This window comes from Elgaria multicarinata, chromosome 14, assembly GCF_023053635.1.
Source record: "Elgaria multicarinata webbii isolate HBS135686 ecotype San Diego chromosome 14, rElgMul1.1.pri, whole genome shotgun sequence".
Classification (NCBI taxonomy): domain Eukaryota; kingdom Metazoa; phylum Chordata; class Lepidosauria; order Squamata; family Anguidae; genus Elgaria; species Elgaria multicarinata.
Window position 1 is genome coordinate 16,992,430 of NC_086184.1, and position 18,488 is coordinate 17,010,917.

The 18,488-nt window shown below is 43.0% G+C and overlaps 2 protein-coding genes across 5 annotated transcripts in view; one reads left to right on the forward strand and one right to left on the reverse strand.

The window, feature by feature from the left end:
• On the reverse strand, positions 1-11,369 carry LOC134408771 (C-signal-like). Its single transcript, XM_063141191.1, has 6 exons — positions 10,938-11,369; positions 8,466-8,517; positions 5,634-5,821; positions 3,682-3,840; positions 1,030-1,140; positions 1-199 (listed from the first exon to the last, which is right to left on the reverse strand). Exons 1-6 carry the CDS (start codon positions 11,082-11,084, stop codon positions 86-88), a joined length of 771 nt encoding a protein of 256 aa, XP_062997261.1. The 5' UTR covers positions 11,085-11,369; the 3' UTR covers positions 1-85.
• LOC134408772 (C-signal-like) overlaps positions 7,371-18,488 on the forward strand; it is a 26,232-nt gene continuing 15,114 nt past the window's right edge. Inside the window, exons 1-2 of one of the 4 annotated variants that reach the window (XM_063141194.1) lie at positions 7,371-7,406; positions 15,744-15,851. In XM_063141194.1, coding sequence (XP_062997264.1) covers positions 15,813-15,851 — 39 coding nt within the window. In that variant the 5' untranslated portion in view covers positions 7,371-7,406; positions 15,744-15,812. Of the gene's footprint in view, positions 7,506-8,199; positions 8,338-11,801; positions 11,926-15,743; positions 15,852-18,488 lie in introns of those variants that run through there. The other 3 variants (XM_063141193.1, XM_063141195.1, XM_063141196.1) reach the window with 3 other exon arrangements.

The window sequence follows — 18,488 nt, forward strand, 5'->3', positions numbered from 1 at the left end:
TTTCCAGCAGAACATAGCATGTTTAATGAAAGGCACAATTCACACAGTGTCTAACAGTTCAGGCCAGCAGGCATCTATGGGTGCCTCACCAGGGGAGGGCTTCCCCTTCCCAGTTCATAAATGTCCCATTGTCTTTCTCAGAGAGATGGGCCAGAGTGTTCATGATGTCTCGGGCAGTTGGGTCTACACTCTGTGGGGCCTGGAAAGAGACAACAGAGAAAAGAGTGATGGAAGACCTAAGCTGGGCAAAAATACAACTAGAAATGCATGAGATCATCTGAGATCACTCTGCATGAATTTCTTGCAGCAATTTCAGCTACGAATGGCAAATTGGCAAGCAATCTCAACAATTGGACAGAACTCTATTCCGCTGGAGGTTTACCCAGATCAAGCCGGGAGGCATCTGGAAGCCATGGAACTGGGCTCTTTTTGAAACTATACTCCGTATCTGTTTCTGGGTACGAAGAACAGCAAGGCGGTCACTCCGTACCCAGTCCATGCACTGTTTCTGGGTTTCCTAGGAGGTTCGGTAAAGCCAGAGTTGAGGATCCAGCCACAATTCCACACAAAGTGTAACTTTTTTAAAAAATGGATTAAAAGCACATCTAATTCTGGGTTGGAGTTTGGAAAATGTATGAGTCAAAGGGGGCATCCAGATGACGCTGGATTTTACAGGCAGCCCCAAGGAGGACGTCTTCCATTTGTAACTCTCCCATGACTTCCCACCTCTTCTTCCATCTTTTTTCTTACCCGAAACTGTTATGTTAAGGAGGAAAAGATGAAATAGCTGTGCAATGCCTTTCGATAAGAAGCACTTGGAGCCCTCTATCTGAAAACACCCTAGATTTCATTACTGGATCAGACCAAGATCTCGTACCTTTTAAATCTAGAGGAGGTATTTACAATATTTTTGAAATATGAAAAGCAAATTCATGTATTATCCACTTCGAGCCTCACTTCAATGTAGGTCCAAGGAATACAATACATTACATGAAATCTCAGGATGAGATTCTATCATGAATCACTTACGAAATTGCCCCCCATTTCTGTCTGCACCCATCCAGGATGCAATGCAACGCACAGGATCTCATCTTCAGCAAATCCCAGGGACTGGCACCGTGTGAGCATGTTCAGAGCTGCCTGGGAGGGGAAAGATACCAGAAGCAGGAAGGTGAATGATGTTCGTCAGTTCTATAGGATGGCAGCAAGTAAAAAGGAAAACCACATAGGACTGAGATATTCTCTTTGTTTGGTTTTTTAGGTCCATCTATACACAACCCTGAACAAATCTCTCTGGGCTTGCTTCGAAATATCACTGGTGCAATTTGGTAATTTTTGACTCTGAACCTAATGGTCTTAGCCCCTCCCCCCCCCACTTTTAGATGATGAATATGTATTACTTCATTCACTCCAAAATGTAGTAAGGCTTTGGCTTTACTACAGCGAGTTTGGCTTTCTTACGCATTCTGTTAAATGGTGCCTTGAACTTTTGCACCAAATTCCTGCCCCAATGGCATCACTGCTCAATTTGATTGCAAATAATAATAATAATAATAATAATAATAATAATAAGCGATGATGATAATGGTAATGTGTTCATTTATGATGTATATACTGCTTTCCATTAAATTTCAAAGCAGTGAACATAGAGTATTCTACCATCAAAATAACAACTATAACAGTAGAACTACACCATTATAAAATAATAATAATACTAATCACCGATAAAATTGCACACTCTGCTTCACGCTACAGACTGTGGCAGGCTGGGTCACACTTCAGGGAAAGCCTGTGTGAAAAGATGGGTCTTGAGGAGTCTTCTAAGATGGGTCTTGAGGAGACGTCGAAATGTTGGAACTGTGGGGAGTTGTCTAATGACCGTTGGTAACGCATTCCAGAGGGTGGCTCCTGCGACATTAAACACCCCACTGCAAATGCTCTCCTGCAAGCGCTCCTGAGGCAAACCTCAGGAGCACGGGGCACCCTCAGGAGTGCTTCCTCTGATGATCGCAAAGACTGGGCTATGACATAGGGGGTGAGGTGATCCCTAAGATAACCTGGTCCCAATTACAATAAAAGCCATACAAACAGTAAGATAGAGCGGCATGTGATTCATTGCAAGTCATTACAAGTCAGAGAAACAAGTAGACAAGTGTGTTTTCAGCAGGCATTTCAAACATACCACATTTTCTGCCTCCCAAACTGCAATGGGAGAGGTTTTTCCAGAGGTCGGCTGCTGCCACCAGTATTGAGTTCACTGGCGTAGATGAAATCATCCCTGATCCACTCCGAAAAGCCCAGCTGGGTGGCTACTTGGGGATGCAATGAAAGCAGCAAGGTAAACCTTCTCTGGCAGGTTCAGCACCATGAAGTAGGTGCAATTATGTGCCCTTACAGGTGCTGGATCACCTTCATGATGAGTCTTATGCCACTGCATCGAGAAGGACTGGCTTTGAGATATTTCATGGCAACATTCTGTTGGTTGCAAAACAACCAGCAGGGCTTCCTCTGAAGTTCTGAAAGGCCACGTGTGTATATATATATATATAGGGGAAGGCGTTCCGCTAGGTATCATGGTGCCAAGTTGTTTAAGGCTTTGTATGGGCGGATCTACACAGCGTACTGGAGGCACTTGCATGCGCCTGCAGTGCGCCCCCAAAGTGATTGTGTAAATCCTGCCCTGGAAGAGGCGGAGGAGGCGGCGGCTGGGGAATCCGGCCGCATCCTTGCCGCCGCTGCCGCCCACCTCCCGCCGGCCTCCTGCTGCCGGCGAAAGAGCCACCCGGGTCGGAGAGCTCGGCGAAAGAAGGCGGGGCGGAGAGCGGAAGAGGCTCTCCGACCCGGGTGGCTCTTTCGCCGGCAGCAGGAGGCCGGTGGGGTGGTGGGCGGCGGCGGCAAGGACACGGCCGGATTCCCCAGCCACCTCTTTCTCCGCCTCTTCCAGGGCAGGATCTACACAATCGCTTTGGGGGCGCACTGCAGGTGCACGTAAGCGCCTTCAGTACGCTGTGTAGATCCGCTCCATGTCAACAATATAATCTTGAACATGGCTCAGTAGCTAATATTAGGCAGCCATTTCTTTTAACACGGGTATAATGTGAACATGGCTGAGTGTCCCACTTAGCATTCTAGCTGCTGCTTTCTGCACTAGCTGCAATTTCAGAACCAGGCACAAAGGCAGCCCTACATAGCCTACATTATACTAACCTAATTGTGAGGTTACCAATGCGAGTACCACATTAGCATGTCCTTACTGTGAGGATCAGGCCCACTCTCCCTCTTGTGTATCTCTAAGACTCTCCAAGTGTCAAGGAAGAGTCTTCCCAAGAGTTTATCATACAAGAGACCCAAGCTCAGAGATCATCCTCAGTCTTTGCCGGAATTGGCAGATCCCAGAGTGTACCGCAGGTGGGAAGTGCTCTGCTAAGCTAGCCACTCGCTGGAAGTTACAACTTGAAGACCTTCTTTGAAAGAGGAGTTCAGTAAAAGCCTGTAAAAGTGAGGGATACTGTCCATTTAGTTGAAAAGTAACTGCCTTGCTTTGTTAAGCTAATCAAGCTTAGAGGATAGCTCCTAGCATTCACACTCCGTTCAGGCTTGAAGAGATGTCTATGTCTATGCACAGCAGACCTCTTTATTGTCTCACATCTCGGCAGAAGGGCTTAGAATCACAACACGTACCTTGCTGCAACGGTAAGAGATGGTTTGAGCCAAAGACCATGCAAAAACATTTGTGATGGAGCCGTTTTCACTGGATATGTTGATAATGGCTGCTTTGCTGCAGCTCATTCCTTTCTGGGTGCTTTCCTGAGCTGCCTTCCTCAGCAAGGGCAGGAACGCCTGGAGAAGGAAAGGAATGAATCAAGGACAGCCAACACTCTGTGGTGAGGGCTGGGCTTCCTTCCAACAGTGCAAAGGCCGAAGTGTGAGGGCAAATGGTAGCCTAGCAGTGACTCAACAGGGTCATGCCAAGCTTGTCCAGATGGCAGCTGCTTCCAGTCCTAGTTGAAGAGTGGCAACCTTCCACCATCACTTCTGTTGTGTCTCTCAGTTGCTCCTGCTTTCAATGGAAGGAGAAATGAGGAAACTTGCTAAGTGATCTATAAAGCTTTATTTCAAGCAACAAATGTCTTTTTAACTTGTATAGAGGCTACTGCTGTGAAATGACTCCTTAGGCAAAACTATACAAACTAAGCAAGACAATTGTCTGTTCAAAAAGAAAAGAAATAATGTCTCAAATGTCTATAACTTCAAAGCGGCTGGTGCGGTGGTAGTTTCTGGCATAATCTCTCTGACTTTCTCACGGCCTCTGTCTGCGCTGAGTGTTTTAGCTTCTGGCGGACCTTAGCATCAGTTAGCGCGTCAGAATGCTCACTTTCAGAAGCTCTTTCTCTTTCAACTGAGCTTGTAGGATTTGGCTTTGAAGAGATAAGCTCTGGAGGGGGGAGACTTCCAGTTGAGGCCTCTCCCTTGAGAGCTTCCTCCCCCACTGGCACAGGCTGGGTGGTGTCTGACACTGCGTCTTCTAGTTCTGAATCTGATTCTGATTGATTACCTGAAACACCTTCTCCTGACACAGGGGCATTAGGGTTAGAGATGACAACTTCATTTCCACAGCCACATATAACATTTATGGCTCTTATGCAGCTGTTACAGTTATGCTCCATCCCTTTTCTCCAGGAAAATCCAACTGTCTACCTATTGCTCATCAGCAGGAAGCACCAGCATCTGGTCACATCCTCTCCAGATGTTAAGGGCTCTGCAATATCTTGAGACAATTATATGAAGAAGGTTATGAGGATTATTTGGCATTGCTGCCTCCTGTTAGGAAGTTAGCAGAGAAAAAACAAAAGGCAGAACTGAATGAGCGTTACCAGTCTCACATGCACACAAAAGGCTAAAAAAGGGACCGCATCTTTCTTTTGATGAAGGGAAGGAAACAGCTTTACCCACAAGTATTCGTGCACATGTGAATGCAAGCACAGCTAGCATTTCAAAATGGTTTGTTCAGTCCATTTCTTTGTGTTCTACAAAACCAGCAGGGGAGGGAGGGAGAGAGAGAGAGAGAACAAGCTATGTGCACCCAGCAATGAAGGAAGGCAGAGAGAGATGGGGGAGAGGAAAGGGAGGAGCATAAATATTTATTGATTGTATTTATATCCCACCTTTTTTCCTCCAAGGAACCCAAGGTGGTGTAGATAATCCTCCAACTCTCCATTTTATCCTCACAACAACAACCCTGTGAGGTGGGTTGGGCTGAGAGTCTGTGACTGGCCCAAAGTCACCCAGTGGGTTTCTATGGCCAAGTGGGGACTAAAACATGGATCTTCTGACTCCCAGTCCAGTGGTTTAGCCACTACACTACACTGGCTCTCTAATGCCACATTGGCCACATTCAGGCAACATGCTAAACCATGCTGCTTAGCCACAAAATGGTTAATGGAATGCATTCTGTTAACCATTTTGAGGTTAAGCAGCATGGTTTAGCATGTTGTCTGAACGGGGCCACTGTAGGCTATAGAGTACCTAAGGCTAGCTATACCCCAAATTCCCACGCATTAACTTGCTAGCCACAACCCTACCCCCTCCCTGTAACTTGCAGATGAGGTTGTGGCTCCACAGGATGGCCTTACCTGGCTCATCACCAATGGCCCAATCACGTTGGTCTTGTACAGCTCAGACATGTCACCTGGTGTCTCAGATTCCAGAGTGTTTAGCTTTAAAATCGCTGCATTGTTTATCAGCAGATTCAACCCAGCTCCTTTCAGTCGCTCGGTGACTCTGGTTGCAGCAGCCCCAATGCTGGATGGGTCAGAAGTGTCTACAGCAGCAAAAAGAAAGATTTTTAAAGTGATGAAAGTGAGCCACCTTCAGCCAGGATCTAGCTCTGCACCCCATCCAGCATTCTTGCTCCACCTCTCCGTAGCGCGCACTCTTCTTACTCTAGAGATGCAGAGGACTAAGGATCAATTCACACAGCACATTTGAATCCATATATGATGTACAGCAAATAAAAATGTGTGCACGTGGACCAGTACATGGTTGCCAGTGCAAATGTTATACAAATACATGCCAAGGCTTCCTGTCCTCTGAAAGTACACTTGCAAACCTTTTTGCTGCTGCATAAGTTGTGAAGGCACCCTAAGTGTTTAGATGCTCCAGAATTTGACATATTGAAAGAAGTAACCCTCTGAAACATGCATAAAAATGCTCGCTCCCCATCTTGAGATACCATGGAATTTTAAGATGTTTTTAAAATGTTTTTAGGATGTTTTTTAGGAAGTTTTTAACAATGTATATTATGTTTTGAGTATTATGTATTTTATCGTTTATTGTTGTTCCCTGCCTCAATCAAAATGGAGAGGCAGGCAAAAAATTGATGATGATGATGATGATGATGATGATGATGCAAGTCATGGAGTAAGCAGATTCTAAATGATCCTGGCAGTTTCAGTGTGGTGTAGTGGTTAGAGTGTTGGACACGGAGTCGGGAGATCTAGGTTCTAATCCTCACTCAGCCATGAAAGCTCACTGGGTATCTTTGGGCCAGTCGCAGACTCTCAGCCCAACCTACCTCACAAGATTGTTGTTGTGAGGATAAATTGGAGAGGAGTAGGAGGACTGTGTACATTGCCTTTGGTTCCTTAAAGAGGGGGAGAAGCAGGATATAAATGCAATAAATAAATAAATAAATAAATAAATAAATAAATAAATAAATCCCTGCTTAAATACTTTGAGCATAATTTTAAAGTCCACTCCTCAATCTAATTTATAAAACACATTTTAATTTTTAGATACCACACATTTGAATATTATTTACAGTGGCAGCTGCTGCTGCTGAGTTTTTGTCACGCTAAGTCCAGTTTACCTGCTATGGCTGAATGGCAATATTTGCAGTTGTAACATTTGTTAGAATCTAGGTTACGTCCTTTCAAATTATCTACCTGCTCCCTGAAAATCAACACACAATCAGAGCAAATGGATTCACCACGACCTTTTGACATCTAAAAGACTGATATTACAACATTGGAAAGATAAACGTTTGTCATGGGCTGAGCTCATGGTTCCTTTAAGAGAACATCTTTTGCTTCATCCTAGGGAGAGGGAGTTTCTCTGTGTCTGAAAAGGGAGTAGCAAGTGAAATGCCAAGGCCGCATTGGTCGAGAAGCACCTGGCATCTGATAACGCCTCCCTGGGCTGGTACGGGGGGGGGGGGAGTAACAAGTTGCAGCTGTGCAATGTCTGGGAGCATTCCCCCTTCCTTCGGGAGAGATGTGGGTTGCTATGGGGTTTCTATTGGTCAGGGTGGGTCTGGTGACAAGGGGGTCCCAGAAAGGGATAAAAGGCTTAGGCACCTAAGGGTCCGGTCTCTTTCCTGTGGGTGTCAGGAGTCCAGCATGTGTGGAGTGAGTCAGAGCATCCAGGCCGTCCGACTGGATGGCAGAGGCTCCACGCGGCCGCTGAGGGAAGGAGTCTTAATTTGAGTGACGTAAAGTCAAGTCAGAGTGAGCAACAAGGGGTTGAGTCACAGAGTTATATGTTTGTTTTGTTCTAAATCCAGGTTTGGGTACAATTGGGCAAGGGACCTTGCCGGAGTTACGGCTGGTGGGTGGTAAAAGTGGGGAGTGAGTGCGAATTCTATTAGGTTTGAGCGTGTAAAGGGGGAGGATAAGGTATTAGGATAAGTGTTTGGTCCCTATTTCTGGAATGTGGCGTGGTTTCCTTGAGAACCTAGACTGTAAAGGGTTAACAAGCAGCAGTGAAGGGGCGTGTGTCTGGGCTGGCTGAGTCAGACCCCCCTTCTCCGGTCGGGGAATCGCTGAGTCAAATGGAGTGATTCCATTACAACGTTCTCCTACTATAATACAATGGATTGAGGATCTAATGACACTTTCAACATTTGAATGGGGGTATATAAATGACACTTGCGAATGGACACATATATGGGTATTTGGTCTGCATTTATGTATAATTCTTATACGTATAATTCTTAGAATGCTGTATTTTCAGATAGATAGATAGATAGATACACACATATCAATAGATTTGAATATATCAATTTCAATACATGCATATGAAATTGTGTGTGTGTATTCTTTTCCTCTTTATAGTTTTTTTGTTGATTTTATAAAAATGAATTAAAATGAATTTAAAAATTAATTTTAAAATAAAGGGATTTTTTTCTTGCTTTTGTACTAGATCCAACAATTTCCTAAGTATATCTTTTATATTCTAACTGAACACCACAAATATAGAACCAATGAACATTTATAACACAGTTCTGTTCATGTGTACTCAGAAGTAAGCCTTATTTAACACACTGGGACTCATTTCAAGGTAAGTGCCCATCAGTTTTCAACTGTAATCTGTATCCCCAAACCCCAAAATTTGTTAAAGTGTGTTGAATCTTCACTCTTCTCCCCATCATTTTAAGAAAGACAGAATTTGTAGTGTCATGCACTTACCCAATGAAATTATCTCAATTCCATTATGTTTGGCTGCCAAATTCTTCAACTCCTGAAAGATAAGAAAACCAGAAATTTAGGATAGAACAGCAAATTCTGGAGGTGGGAATATTTGAGGCAGGATAGGAAGGAAAGACCGAAAATTAAATTCCATGTGTTTTCCATTCTTACCTGCAAATGTATTTGTGGCATTGTGATGGCCATACAAAAGTGCCCCCATGGCTTGTTTGAGAAAAATAAACCACACTGCATAGTTAACAAGCCATCCTGCAGAAAATGTCCTGTGTTCTGACAACACGCTAACCCATGGTTCAACAAACAACCCGCGCTCAACCACTGAGTGTAGGGGGGGATCTACACTACTGCTTTTAAAGCACTTTAAAGCACTTTGAAAACGTTTTGAAAACTGTATATGCAGTGTGTCCTGGGCCCAAACAGTTGTCAAACTGTTATATTTTTTTTTATTGCTTTTCCACATTAATTAAACATACAATGAAACATTACAATAAAAGAAAACATCAAAACAACCACTACATACATGTTGAATAAATGTTGAATACATATATGTTGAATAGATATTAACTATAAAATATCATACCATACATAATCATTTTTAACATAAAAGTGCGCCCCCCACCTCGGGATCTATTCCTGATTCCAAAATCTTATCGTTTCTTCTGCTGGCGGTTTCCCACTTCCCTTAGTAAACACAAATATTAGGAACTGTTTCCAGATTCCTTCAAACTCATTTATTTTGGTTATACCTTTTCTCCACTTAATATTACAAGTCAGTTTATCATTAATAGCTATATCCCATACTTCTTTATACCATTCTCCAATAGAATATTCCCCTTGAATCTTCCAGTTCCTAGCTACCATCAATCGTGCTGCAGTCAGCAAACTCGATATCAGCTCTTTAGTTTCTTTTCCACATTTTAAATCTTCAAATAGTGACAGTAATGCAATCTTTGGTGTTTGTTCTATTTTCATTCCCACTATTTCTTCAATTTCAAAAAACACCATCTTCCATAATCTTTGCACATATTTGCATTCCCACATGTGTAAATACATTCCTTTCTCCCCACAACCTCTCCAACAATTTGCTGAATGCTGCTCATTTATCTTATTCAATCTTATCGGGATTAGGTACCACCTCCACAAAATTTTAAAAGAATTCTCTTTTATTCTTACTGACATACTTCTCAACACTCTTTGTTTCCACAGCCCCTCCCAGCTCTGTCGCCCTATTTGTACCTTCAAATCTGTCTCCCATACCATTTTCCCTGAGCTATCCCTTAACTCCTTTTCTAACAATATTTTATATATTTCGCTCATTAACCCTTTTAAGACTATACTACCTCCTTTACCTTTTTCCTTATTTACTATTAACTCTTCAAACTTCGTCATTTCTCTACAAACTCTATTTATCTTTAATCCACTTTTTATTCCATTGTTCTAATTGCGCATACTCTAACCAAGATAATTTTTTCTCCTTTAACAAATCTTCCATATCTTCTCTTGTATTTATATCTCTTAACCAATCCTTTAATTTTATTTTATTTTTCTCTTTTAATATTTTACTTAATCTACCCTTCAGCTCCCCTGGGAAATTCTTTCACATTATTACCGGTGATAAGGGAGAGTTGCTCGGAAGCAGCTTCCCTTTAATTTTACTCCAAATTTCCCATTGAGACCTCAGGAGTGGTTTATCTATACTTTCAACCCACTTTCTCCCTCCTTCCTTAAAAAAGGCATTTTCCAAACTCATCTCTACATTACTTGTAGTTTTATCCTTCATCCAATATAAATCTCCTACTCCTATAATTGCTTCTACAATATGTCTCAGTCTATTTGCTACATAGTATAATTTTATATTTGGGAGACCCAATCCTCCCTTTTTTTGGCTTAAATACCAATTATTCTTATTTACCCTCGCTTTCTTTTCTCCATTACAATATTTATTAATAATATTTTGCCAACTTTTTATCTCAGTTTCTGAAATTTTTATTGGTAACATCCTAAACACAAAATTAATTTTAGCTAAAATCTTCATTTTTATTAATGCTATTCTTTCAAACCAAGAGAGATTTAATCTTTTATATTTTTCCAATTTTTCTAATTCCTCTTTCTTTAACCTCGTTAAATTCTCCTTTTCTAAATTATCTAGATTTTTTGTAATTTTAATTCCCAAATATTTAATCTCCTCCTTAACTCTCATTTCTATTCCCTTATATTCCCATTCCTTTTCTTCCTTCTTAGTATAATTAAACAAAATCATCTCTGATTTGGACCAATTTATTCTTAGCCCTGTAGCTTCTTCGTCAAAACTGTTATAAAGCGCTTTAAAGCAGTAGTGTAGATCCCCCCTAGGTTAGTGTGTTGTGTGAACCCAGACAATCCCTTGGCATCAGAGACAATTCCTGTCTTTAAGTACTCATCCCCAGACACAACTCCTTCCTCCCTGGGGCTCACCTGGGCACCTGGTCCGCCTCGATCCCGGCAAGTGGAGAAGATCCATTCTGGCCGATTGCATTGCCCAACCAGCTGTTTAACCAGCCCCAAGCCAAGGCCTCGGTTGGATCCAGTTATCAAAATGCTGTATGCCTTCAGTCCTGCCATCTCCCTTGCCAGCCCAGGCTCAACTGACACACTCTCTCTCCCGTCACCCAAAGCCCAGTGAAATCTAGCCCCAGCTCCTCCACCTAAGATTGTAAAAGCTGCCTTGTTCCTAAAGTCACTTCAGAAACTATATCTTGCAACAGTCCAGTGTTACACAACAGCCCCCAGCACAACACAAACAAAAAGAAACTGGGCTGCCCTAGAGGGTCCCTGCAAGTGCTACACCAAGGGGCTGGATAAAGGTGGTTTGTTGCTTAGTTGGGGAGGGGAAATGACAGCATGAAGACAGCAATCATTTAGAAGAACGGGATAAAGAGGGACTTGCCTGCAAACCATGGATCTGGGCATGCCTTCTGGGTGCCCTTTGGACAATGTATCCTGCTGTGACTTTATAGAACTGATAGCGTGTAATGGTTTATTTGTTTAACAGCTGTTTCACCTTGCTCATTAGCCAGAGGCTGTCAGAGAGAGGTTTCTAGATCAATACAAATAGGGCCTGCTCATTGGCTTATGATCTAAAAGACAGCACAAAAGGAAAAGTGATTAGGAGGGTAAAGGAAAAAATCAAACTCAGTCACCAGTACATAAAGTTATAATGAGTAGGTTCAAGGAGAGGAGGAGGAGCCAACAGCTAAGCCAATGGAATGAGTCTGCTTCCCTTTTCTCCCTCCCTCTGCTATTTGCCTACTTGAATGGCTGCTGTCAGGTGACAGTTCATGGCATTCCTCCTCACAGAGATGCTGTTATCCCTGCATCTTTCTCAAGATACTAGTCCCAAGGGCTGTTATTCCAACACCTCTTCCTCGGTCATTGCTATTCTCAATTATTTCTCTCTGTCAATGTGGGTAATATTAGACACAATATTGATTTCTGTATTTGTTTATTTTATGTGACTTCTAAGCCACCTTTTGTGATATATTTCTTCAAAGTGGCATACAGGATATAATTCATAATAAAGCAAACATCACAATTAACATTTAAAATAAGAATATGGTATCTTAAAAATGAACAAATTTATCCACTTCATCCCTGTCCTGGATGCTATATTAAATGTGTTAGACTTTAAGAAACACAAAACACTTTGTTGTTTTTGCTGTAACAGACTAACAGGGCTACGCTTCTGGCAATTTAAAATAATGAAACAGAAAGAGTGATATGAAACATCTCATTTCATTTCTGTTACTGAAAATTTATTTGCTTAGCCTGGCTTTTCCTGATCATTAGCTTGTCTAAATGTTGTGTGCTTTTATAATGATGTATTGTTTTATAATTTGATGTAAACCACTTTGGGCTTTTGGTGTGTGAGTTTTTTAAATGGAAAGCACTATATATTCTAAAATAAATAAATCAAGATCCCTGTGACCCATTCCCTTCCCTCTCAGGATCCATTCCTTTTTTTATTTGGAGGTCATTTGCAGCTGGTATTCATTTCAATGGAATCCATGAGAGCATTTGCAGCTCCCATGATTTCCTATGGACCTTCAGAGAACTCCTCTTATTCTCAGGGGGCATGCCTGACCTTTTTGGTGCATCCTAAGCAAAGGGTCAAGGACAGCTGATGGAGTGCTACGTCCCGGACCAGAGGCTGCACCTTTAAACCTCTGCATTTTTCAGAATCTCTGGTGGGAGATCCAGGACAGATAAAAGGAAGTTCTTCTTCACACAGTGCATAGTTAAACTATTGAACTCACAACCACAAGATGTAGTGATGGCCACCAATTTGGATTGCCTTAAAAGGGGATTGGATTAAATTCCAGGAGGAGAAAGGTATCAATGGCTACTAGTCCTGATGGCTATGTGCTATCTCCAGTAATGGAGGCAGTAAGCCTGTATGCACCAGTTGCTGGGGAACATAGGCAGGAGGGTGCAATTGCACAATGTCCTGCTTGTGGGTTCCTAGACAATAGCTGGTTGGCCACTGTGTGAACATAATGCTGGACTAGATGGACCCTTGGTCTGATCCAGCAGGGCTCTTCTGATGTCCTTATGGGAGAGTTAGTCAGGGCCACAGAGCATAAAAGGGCTCAGTGGTGACTGTGCTCTTTGGGTGGGACAAATTCCCCACTCCCGAGGATTTCTCCAAGGTCCTGAACCATTTAATGTGGCTGTCCTCCATTTTTTTGGAAGCCTGATTGTAAGGGACTTCAACTCCCATCAACCCTAGCTACCATGGCTAATGGGCAGGCAGGTTGAGGGTTGTAGTCCAAAACATCTGGAGGGTGTCAGGTTGGGGAGACACAGCAAAGAGTCTTGTGTCACCATAAAGACTAACACGTTTATTTCGACGTAAGCTTTCATGAACTAAAAGAGGCTTTGTGAGATATAATGGAAGTCTCCAAGCTGGTGAAGGGTACTTTAAACCCAATGGGATGGAGGCTTCTGTTAGTGCTCCCCTCATTCTGGGCCTTCTTTGCCATTTCATGCTCGAGTGGTGTGACGCGGTGGCTGTGGGAAAGACCAGCAATTTGCTACTTGGCTGCCTTGCTCAACCTTTCCAGGCAGGACAGTGTGTATGTGAGTGTCTCTGAAGCTGCACTGGTGAATTCGAAGGAGTCAACAGCCTTCTTTGCTTTACAGATGCTTTTTAAAAAAGCATCAAAGAAGGATTCATTGTATAGGCTATGTGGGAATTCTGAGCAACATGAGCGTTTATTGGGACAATTGAGTTTGGAATGTTATGGACTACAGATGTTGCTTCTGTAGCAGACACCCATGAATTCACACTTGTCACTGAGAGAGTCAAAAGCTGCCCTGATTTAAACTGAAAGCTGACTTTTCCTGCTGAATTGTTTTAGGGCTCAACTACCTCGCAGCTGAGATCTTAATGATATAGGGCGGGATATAAATGTTTTAAATAAATAAATAAATGACTTGCTATACAGAGAGCTCCAAGATACCTTCAGCTCTGGGCAGAGCAGGGAATTTGTGGCCTTCATTGACCAAACATAACAGCCAAACATGGGCCAATGCATTAAGAGGTGTTATTGTGGTGTGTTTTCATTGTATTTTAATGTGTTTTGTTATTTTAATCTATTTTAAATTGTTTTTGTAAGCCAATTTGAGTGCCCCTTTTGGGTAGAAAGGTGGGATAGAAATCAAATAAATAAGGCAACAGGAAGAAGATGAGCCTCTGACCAGATGGATGGTGTTCTGGATGGGTTGCACTCATCCTTAAGGAGCAGTTTCATAGCTTGGAGAGTCCTGCTGGAGCCATCTCTGTCACTTGAGCTCAGGTGGCCTCAGTGGCATGGAGGGCCTTCTACCATCTTTGATTGGTGGCCAAATTATACTCCTATTCAGACAGTGATAACCTGGCTTCAGTAGCCTATGCTCTGGTAACCTCCAAGTTAGATTACTGCAATGCACTCTATGTGGGGCTGCCCTTGTAGATGGTTCAGAAGCTGCAGCTCATGCAAAATGGGGTGACTAGATTGATCATGGGGACCAGAAGGTCTGGGCATATAATAACGATTCTGGCCCAATTGCACTGGGTGGTTGTATATTTCCAAGCCTAATTCAAGATGTTGGTCTTGACCTATAAGGCCTTACACATCTTGGGACTGCAATACCTGATGGGATACCTCTTCCTGTATGAATCTACTGGGTTAAAAGCAGTCGGTCCCTCTAGTTCCAGGAAGTCCAACTGGGGTACTGAAACACCACTCCAATTTCTGCCCATCCAACTCCATCAGATGGCTAACATAGAAAAGAGGACTAAAGCAATAAGAAGAGATAAGAAGCAATAAGGAGCAATAAGGAGCGTGTTCAGAGGAGGGCAACCAGAATGATCAGGGGTCTGGAAACAAAGCCCTATGATGAGAGACTGAAAGAACTGGGCATGTTTAGCCTGGAGAAGAGAAGATTGAGGGGAGACATGACAGCACTCTTCAAATACTTAAAAGGTTGTCACACAGAGGAGGGCCAGGATCTCTTCTCGATCCTCCCAGAGTGCAGGACACAGAATAAGGAGCTCAAGTGACAGGAAGCCAGATTCCAGCTGGACATCAGGAAAAACTTCCTGACTGTTAGAGCAGTACGACAATGGAATCAGTTACCTAGGGAGGTTGTGGGCTCTCCCACACTAGAGGCCTTCAAGAGGCAGCTGGACAACCATCTGTCAGGGATGCTTTAGGGTGGATTCCTGCATTGAGCAGGGGGTTGGACTCAATGGCCTTGTAGGCCCCTTCCAACTCTGCTATTCTATGATTCTATGATTCTATGAGATAAGATAGGTTAGAATCTCTCCTAGATCAGAACACAGCACTTGTAATTAACCAGAGAGAGAGAGAGAGAGAGAGGCCATTTCTACACCTGCCTTTTTTCCTGGGATTGTCGTGGGATCATCCCTGTGCATCCAAATGACACACAAGGGATCCTGGGAGCAGGTAGGGACAATCCCTCCATTTTCCTGGGATAATCCTAAAGTGTAGAAAGGGGAGAGGAGAGAGAGAGAATTGCTGTCAAATTAGTTAACAAAAATGTTTGTTCTAACTCATAACATTTGCCCTTGCTAGCATAATAGGCAGCTTGGTGATATCCTATGGACTGCAGGGGGGGGGGGGAGCCTTCTACTTGACTGGCATAAGATACATCATAGCCTGGTTAGCTAATTCCAGCTGATGGTTTGCTTTTCCTTCCACTTTCTTGTCTTTTCTACAGCAATACCTATGATGAAAGAAGGTACAGAAGGTGTGGATTGGATACAACTATGAAATTCTAAGAACCAAGATGTATAAAGGCATAGACATGTTCCCCATTTATGTTTATGTGGGTGACTTAATTTGTGATTTATGTTGTGAGTCTAATATAAATATTATAGTAAAAATGGCCATTTTTTTTAACTTTTGGATTTTACTGCAAAAGAAGAAAACCTTTCTTTTTCATTCTTTTCTTTCTAAAATGTTTTTTTTAAAAAACTCATTTTATTTTTATTTCCCACAAAAGAAAGCGGTCTTTTCTATGGCCATAAAGTTGCTCAGTTAACCATCTGGAAAGCTGAAGAATAATTTTGTGTGATCGGTGGACCCAGTTCAGTCATATGTCAACCAGCAGTTAAAATCAAGCTCCTAAAAGGAACTTATTTTAGTGTGTGTGTGTGTGTGTGTGTGTGTGTGCGTAGAAAGAGCAAATATAAAATTTGTGCTAGGAACATCTGACAGAAAAATGTATGATTCCTGGCATCCTACATTAACTAAAAAACCAGGGGAGCCTTTAGGGGGGGCGGGACCCACACATGTTCCTCAAGCTGCCTGAGACCAGATGAGGAACTTCTGTGGACTGGATATTCTTCATCGCTGGTATAAGCAGAGGGGGCATACTTGAGGGACGCTCTACCATGGGAAAGAAATTATCCCTGCAAATTGAAAGCATAAATGCTCAAGAGGAAGGTTCTACTCTAGCTTTCGCCCAGACCTGCTAGTTTTTGATCGATTGATTGCATTTTTATATCACCCAATAGCCGAAGCTCTCTGAACGGTTTTAATGTGTGGAAATGATTTCTCCCCTGGGGGAGCATTCAATTGTGTGAGTCCTACCCAGGGCTGGCTCTACCACTAGGCAGAGTGAGGCAGTTTGCCTCAGGCGGCAGTTGCTGGTAGGGACAACACTGTGAGCCGGGCAGCCTGCCCTGTGACTACTAAGCTAGACGTCTGCCTTCAGGTGCAGGGGAGGACGCTGTCCCATTGTCAGTCTAGAAGAAACAGTCCAGTCACGGGGTTTTTTAAAAATCATTTTTTTATTGTTTCATAAACATATATGACATAAAAGCATTGCATAAAGACATTACATCTAAGGAAAATGAACACACAAGGAAAGGAAAGGAGAAAAAGGGGAAAAGAAAAGAAGAAGAAAAAGAAAAACAGAAATACATAAACCAAAGTGAAGGTATGTTTTTGGCTCTCTACACATCAGAGATGTGAATTATATTTGCTCCTTGTTGAATACATTTAACACAATAATCAAATTCATTTCTTTCTTCTAAGTTAACTATATCTCACTCATTGAATCCACAGACAAATACATCATTTTTCTCTGTTTCTCGCAAAAATTCTATCAGAGGTTTCCGCTCAGATATAAATGCGACTGTTGATTTGTCTCTCGTTATCGCGGTCAGTTTTGCCATTGCCGGTCAGTTTTTGTACACGGAATGGGACGTCTTGTTCTTTGCTTCAGGCAGTAAACTGTCTTGGGCCACCTCTGCTCCCACCTATAGCTTGGAGCCTCTCACCAGGACACTGTGATCCCGTCGGGTCATCTTGTTCCTTTGCTCTCACTCTTGAAGTGAAACTGAGTGGACAAATATAGATCATTCGCCCAGCAACTGTTGACTTAGCCAGGCTTTTGCAGCGCATGCCTGGGGCTCTTCTGTATTTTGCCGAGTGATTGATGATTTATATTAAATTATGCTGGACTGGCGCCCCTGAGGAGGGAAAAGAAATTGGGCAAGAAACAAATCAACCGCTCAATAGTGCAGCACGTGTTTTGCGTGTGTAAGGTCCATTCCTGGGTCCTTCAGTTAAGGTATCTAGGGTCACAGTCTGAGCAAGGGGAAATCTCTTGTCTGAAACACTGGAGATCTGCTTCCAGGAGAAGCAGGCAGTTCTGGGCCAAATGGGCAACTGAGCTAAGACAGCGCCTTATATATCCTTGACATGGTACGGCTGTTTCTTTTGCTCTGTCACAGAGTTCTTCTTGTAGCTTTAACATGTTTACCTCACTGAAGTATATGAAATACTAGGGTAAAGCCCGTGTTGCTGTGGACGCTGGTAGTCCCGCTCTTTCCCCGCTCTTTTACCTCTCAGTCCCCCCACCACAGAGGGGCTCATGAATAATGCAGATGGGGCTCACGCATAGTGAATCCCTCCAAAATTTGCACGTGGCACGGCCCGGCCCTTCACGCACCCTGATTGGCCGCCTGAACAAGGCGTAAGCACTAAATTCAATGGGGGACTTTGTTCTGAGTAGATATGTATAGGATTCCACTGTTAATTTGCCTCTCTCTCCTTAAAAACATAAGAAGCACCCTCATGCTGGATCAGACCAAGGGTCCATCTAGTCCAGAACTCTGTTCACATAGTGGCCAACCAGCTGTCGGCCAGGGACCAACAAAGGAGGGCATGGTGCAACAGCACCCTCCCACCCATGTTCCCCAGCAACTGGTGCACACAGGCTTACTGCCTCAGATACTAGAAGTAGCACATAACCATCAGAGCTAGTAATCACTGATTGCCTTCTCCTCCAGGAATTTATCAAACCCCCTTTTAAACTGGTGGCCACCACTACATCTTGTGGTAGTCAATTCCATAATTTAACTATACGCTGTGTGAAGAAGTACTTCCTTTAATTGTCCTGAATCTCCTACCAATCCGTTTCATGGGATGACCCCTTTGGGTTCTAGTATTATGG